The sequence below is a fragment of the Enhydra lutris genome, unplaced genomic scaffold, assembly GCF_002288905.1.
Source record: "Enhydra lutris kenyoni isolate GAN:26980312 unplaced genomic scaffold, ASM228890v2 scaffoldscaffold1396, whole genome shotgun sequence".
Taxonomy (NCBI): domain Eukaryota; kingdom Metazoa; phylum Chordata; class Mammalia; order Carnivora; family Mustelidae; genus Enhydra; species Enhydra lutris.
Genome location: NW_019155480.1, coordinates 1 through 5,624, shown reverse-complemented (window position 1 = coordinate 5,624; position 5,624 = coordinate 1). Strand labels below are relative to the sequence as shown.

Below are 5,624 nucleotides of genomic sequence, written 5' to 3'. Positions count from 1 at the left end.
CACAGACAATCCCATTCTTTTTGTCTCTTTTAGTGGGCATCTCCTTTGCCTGATGCTTTATTTTTCAACTGAAAATCATAATCATTTTTGTACCCATCAGTTAGAAGCCATTCAGCATTCTTTAGATATATGTATATACACATACACATACATCTATAATCTGGAAAAGAAGGAAACCATTTGTACAAGTTCAGCTCACCAGAGTTTTGTCTTCTCTCCTTCCTTCTTAGTCCTTATTGATAAGATGATGTTAAAATATATCACTATGTATTGTGTTGGTACAATATGATATTGGTGTTTTCCTTGGATGAGTTAACATTTCCCTTTTGTCCTCCTTCCTTTGGTGAGTAATGCCTTCATTAGACACCTTGAAAACGCCAGCAACTTATTTCAGATAATTTATCTCTATTTGTGCGTGTGTGCATAAAACTGAACAATGGTTTGTTTTTATTTGCTCTTCTGAGCAGATGTGAGTCTGGGCACATTCCCTGTTATTGCACATTTACACTGTCTCAGATACTTTTATAATTAATTCCATTAAGAAAGTTTTTGTGGATAGATTTTTTTTTTTTTTTTTGGTGGATACAACTGAATGCATTTCTACAGGAAATCCAAGGAAGTATAAAATAATGTGACATACTGTATCCTCTATTCTGATTCCATAAATACTTATTTTATGCCAGTTTTTTACCAATTTCTTTCACAAACTAGTGGGTCTGCCCTGAAACCTGATTCAGATATTTAGTCTCAGAAGAACAAAAAATGAACTGTATGCCTAAGCATTTGAACATGCTAGAACTGAAATACTCATTTTCTGATTCCTCTTTCGTTGGTTTATAACTATGTTTCTTCAGTACTAAGCAGCTGGAAGTATAAGGTCATCGACTCACCCGAGCGCTGGTAACGTGTCTGATTCAGCATCATTAACTCTGCAAGACAGCTTCAAGAAGGTACTAACCTAATGTTGACGGGTATCTGAGTATTAGATAGTAGCATAATATCCTTTTCTATAATTTTTTGTGTAGTACTCAAAGTCTTCCATTATAGATATTTACCTGTCATTGCTTTGAGAATATATTTGTCCTTATCTCTATGTATTTACCTATTTCAATATTTTAGCTTGGGGATTTTACCATAGGGAGTGAAGCAGAACATTATACTTTGTACATAGATTACACATTGGGTAAATTTTTAAAATGTTTATTCTGAGTAGAATGTTGATAGTGGATAATCCCACGTTTTTTTAGGAATTTCATGTGCAGCAGAGCAGAAGGTACTGTTTGGAGCAGAAATCTGCAGAAGGAAGAGGAATGTCATGGCCAGTGGATTTTAGAGTTCTGATTCCCCCTGGCTATGCAGGGCCAAGGAATTTTCAGAGTTCTGGTTATACTGTTACCGTGATTTTAAGCATCTTTAGGACAAAAGTTAAGCAGTGTAATTGAATGGTGGTGGTGTTTTCAGGTTCTCTCTGATTTGAGTATTTAGTTGTTTTACTACCATACAAAAAAAAAAAATCCAGACAAACCTGTAGCTTTCATAAATATAGTATCTTAGAGAGATACTGTATCTCTCTAATACATACAATGTTCATATGCCGAACTATTAATGATATTTTGAATGTAACTGAATTATTTGTATATGTACATTCCAGTTAATAAATTCTTATATCTGAATGTATTTTTGAGATTATGTTGTATTTTATTGCATGTGAGGCGTGTACAAATCCAATTGTGTATAATCATGAGATATGTATTTACAGTAACATCTCTCCCCTCTTTATCTCTTTCTGATTCTTCCTGATTGCTCTACATCTTTTTCCCTCATCCCCATTCTTTCTAGAATGTATGTACAAACTTACAGTACTTTAAGTGTCTTTAAGCTCAGACTGAAAGACTTTTAATATTTATGACTGATGGCAACACAATGTCCATTATTTTGTTTTCTTAAACTACATATTAATGATTCACTGTTCGTGATAATGTGGAACTAAATTGGTATAAGCTATGTCAATTTTAGTCATTTACTTAAATTCTACCTTTAATATTCTGTGGCCATGTCTTATGACAGATTCACTTCCCCCGCCATCAACTTTTTTTTTTTTTTTTAAGATTTCTTTTAAAAGTTGCTAAATGCTTGGTCCAGGCAGGAAACATGTGCTAACAGAGGATGGAACAGAAAAATGGCAGTTCTTTCACGGGGTTTATCCTGCTGGGGTTCTCTGACCGGCCTCAACTGGAGCTAGTCCTCTTTGTGGTCCTCCTAATCTTCTACCTGTTCACTCTGCTGGGAAACACCACCATCATTGCCTTGGCCCAACTGGACCCACATCTACATACTCCCATGTACTTTTTCCTCTCCAACCTAAGCTTCCTGGACCTGTGTTACACGACCAGCACTGTCCCTCAGCTCCTGGTTCATCTCAGGACAGCAGACAAGTCTATCTCGTTTGGTGGCTGTGTAGTTCAGCTGTTTGTCTTCTTAGGGCTGGGATGCACGGAATGCATTCTGTTAGGGCTCATGGCGTTTGACCGCTATGCAGCCATCTGCAAGCCCCTGCAGTACACCGTGATCATGCACCCCCGTCTCTGNATCTGCAAGCCCCTGCAGTACACCGTGATCATGCACCCCCGTCTCTGCGCCCTCATGGCTTCTGCATCGTGGTTCTTTGGTTTTGCCAACTCCTCATTGCAAACAACACTCATCTTCCTTGTACCACTTTGTGGGAGAAATAAAATAGACCACTTCCTTTGTGAGATCCCCGCACTGCTCAAGCTTGCCTGTGTTGACACCACTGTGTATGAGTCAGAGATGTTCTTTGCCAGTGTGGTCATTCTCCTCATACCTGTGACGTTAATCATCTTCTCCTATGGTCAGATCCTCAGGGCAGTCTTAAGAATAAAGTCATCTGCAGGGCAGAGGAAAGCATTTGGCACATGTGGGTCCCACATCACAGTGGTCTCCCTGTTCTATGGCACAGCCATCTATGCTTACCTCCAGCCCAGCAACAACTACTCCCAGGATCAGGGCAAGTTTGTTTCTCTGTTCTACGCCATCGTCACCCCCACAGTCAATCCCATCATATATACACTGAGGAACAAGGATGTGACCGTGGCAATGAAGAAGGTACTTTGGCAGGGGCCAGGAGTCCAGATGACCGGGCGGGGAAGACCCTTTGATGGAACACATTGAATGCCAGAGTGATTAAGATGTTTGTGACCTACGTGGATCATCTAAAATTTCCCGTGAGAAGTCTCAAGGGAATTTACTTACCTCATTCTTTGGAGCAAATGAGTGCTCAAAATCCAAGTTTTGGATCCACAGAACTTCCAGAGAGGCTGATTTTTGTTCCTAGATCATTTGCATATAAAAAGCCATTTATGCACATGATATGAGGGCATAGGCAAAATAAGAATAGGAACCACTAACGCGCTGTAAGAAATGTTAACATTTTAGCATTTTGTAGCAACTGCTGGAGGAACGTCACTTACTCTTGTATTTGGATCATGGCCGTATTAGCAGGTCCATAGGTTGACTGTATCATTGCTTTTTCACAGAATTAGGTGGGCATCTGTGGGAAAAGCATATTTTTAGATGAAAGAGAAATTTGGTAACATCACTTCTGATATAGCCATTCAGATATGAGGCCGGGTGTGATGTGAGCCGTGTGACAGTGGTTTTATGCAGTGTGAGGTGTGAGGTGTGAGGCGCTCCTGTCCCACAGGGGTGGGGCCTGGTGCGTAGCTGCTGATACGCTGAGCAGCAGCTACCGAGCAGCAGACCAGCAGACGGTGCTTACGTGTCACGTTGTGCTGCAGGCGGAGGAGCGCCCATGTGAGGTCTGCAAGCGGGTTATGCAGCTCGTGAGCCACCCCCTGCATTCAAGATGACATTTAGGACAGTATGGTATCTGAACAGTACATAACTCAGTTCCTAGTCAATATTCTGTATGTTCTATCTACAATGATGCAGCAAAATTTCAAAGGGTGAAACATTTAGATCTTCTCTTTGTGCCATTTTGTAAATTTTTTGATCCAGGCATCAACTGATCAATGCTTTGTATCTCACTCTGCCCAAGGCCCAGGCAATTTGAATGCAGGGGCCCATAAAGTAAGAGAAATGACCTCTGTTTCCCAGGAAATCCCATGTTCCGTGGAGCTTATTCATTTTCACCAGGAGAAAACTTAAAGAAATAAATAAAATGCATGTGAGCTATTAAAGATCTCTATGTGTCTATGCTTTATAGATACCCATCTCATTATAAAATAACTGTCACGCAGCTCTGAATTCTGCACACAGCCCAGTGCAGGTAGATGTGTTTGTGTCTTGGAGTGGACACATACACAGGACAACTCTTCTGTTCCCTATCCTGATGGCTAACCGGCCTCCCCAGGGCCTTGAACCCTGAGCTGGCCATGCTCGTGCCAAGTGATCTTGCTGCAGAGACAGCATGTGGAGGCTGGAAATGACACCCAGGGGAGATCATGCTCACAGTCAGGTTGTCTCTGTATCACTAAGAGCATCACAGTATTCTTACTTGAAATCAACACCTGGGAGGTATCTTGACACCATAGTGATGCTTCATGGATATCAGTAGGAAAACAGTTCTGTCCACTGTTTATCCCGATGGTGACAAATTTCCTGCTTTCCCTTATGTTTCAGCCACATCCTGACAGTTTTACCCAAATGGTCACTTTAAAGTCCCTCAAGTGAACTGTCTTTGGTGCAAAACCCTCAAGGTCTCATGATGTTACAGAGACTATTGTACTGGGTGAACAAGTCCTTCTCTGCTCTTAAGGACACACAGAACCTGGGGCAAAATATTTATTTCCTTTAAGTGACTATGTGAGTGCATTTGGATGTTTACAACTCATGGAAATAAGTTATAGAGAACAAAGCTCTCTGGGATCCGTGCCAAAATAAAAAAGAAATCAGTTAAGAGACAAAACACAAGTTCAGGATTGTTCTGTGACATTTTTGTAATGTTAGGAATCTGCTCCCCATGGTGTCCATGTCTTGTCTGTAACTTACTCCAGGGTTGTGTAAATTGTCACCAATATTATTTGGACTGTTTCCTTCTGTGTGTTCACCAGTAAGTGTGGCAGGGCTGTGCACTTGTACCCAAGGCTTGGCTAAGTTATTTTATTCCATGTGTGTTTAGCCCCTGGAGGTCAGGAGGATCTAGACTCTAGAGCAAGTCATGGATTCTTCAAGCTCTTCTGCTTTCTGAGGAACACGGCACACACCATCGGCTCAGGTAGTGATGGCAGAGACCCAGAATGTCGTCAGACTCACATGAAACACAATTTTTAACCTCAGGTGGTTCATTACCAGTTAGCGAAGGATACCAAGTAGCAGGAGTGCATGCAGAAGGCCCCAGAGCCATCAGACACAGCTTGGCAGACCCCTTCACTGCAACGGAAAGCCTCTTTCTTCTCAAATGTGAGGCAGATCTACTGTGGTACGAGTCAGCACAGAGAAGGCCTGGAGGAGATTCACACATTATGTGTCCCTACCTTCATCGCCCTGTCCTGGCTTTAGGACTGTCATTTGGTAGCATATCTGCCATGTGTAGAGTGGAGGTTCTAAACAGACCCTCTGCATCGTGCTGGAATCACTACTAGGTC

General features: G+C 41.6%; 1 protein-coding gene across 1 annotated transcript; it reads left to right on the top strand.

The window, feature by feature from the left end:
* Positions 1–2,166: 2,166 nt before the first annotated feature.
* LOC111140450 (putative olfactory receptor 2B8) lies at positions 2,167–3,860 on the top strand (the record flags this gene model as incomplete). Its single annotated transcript, XM_022492701.1, has 2 exons — positions 2,167–3,158; positions 3,722–3,860. Coding segments are annotated over exons 1-2 (1,131 nt in total), but the record flags the coding sequence as incomplete, so codon positions are not given.
* Positions 3,861–5,624: the final 1,764 nt, after the last annotated feature.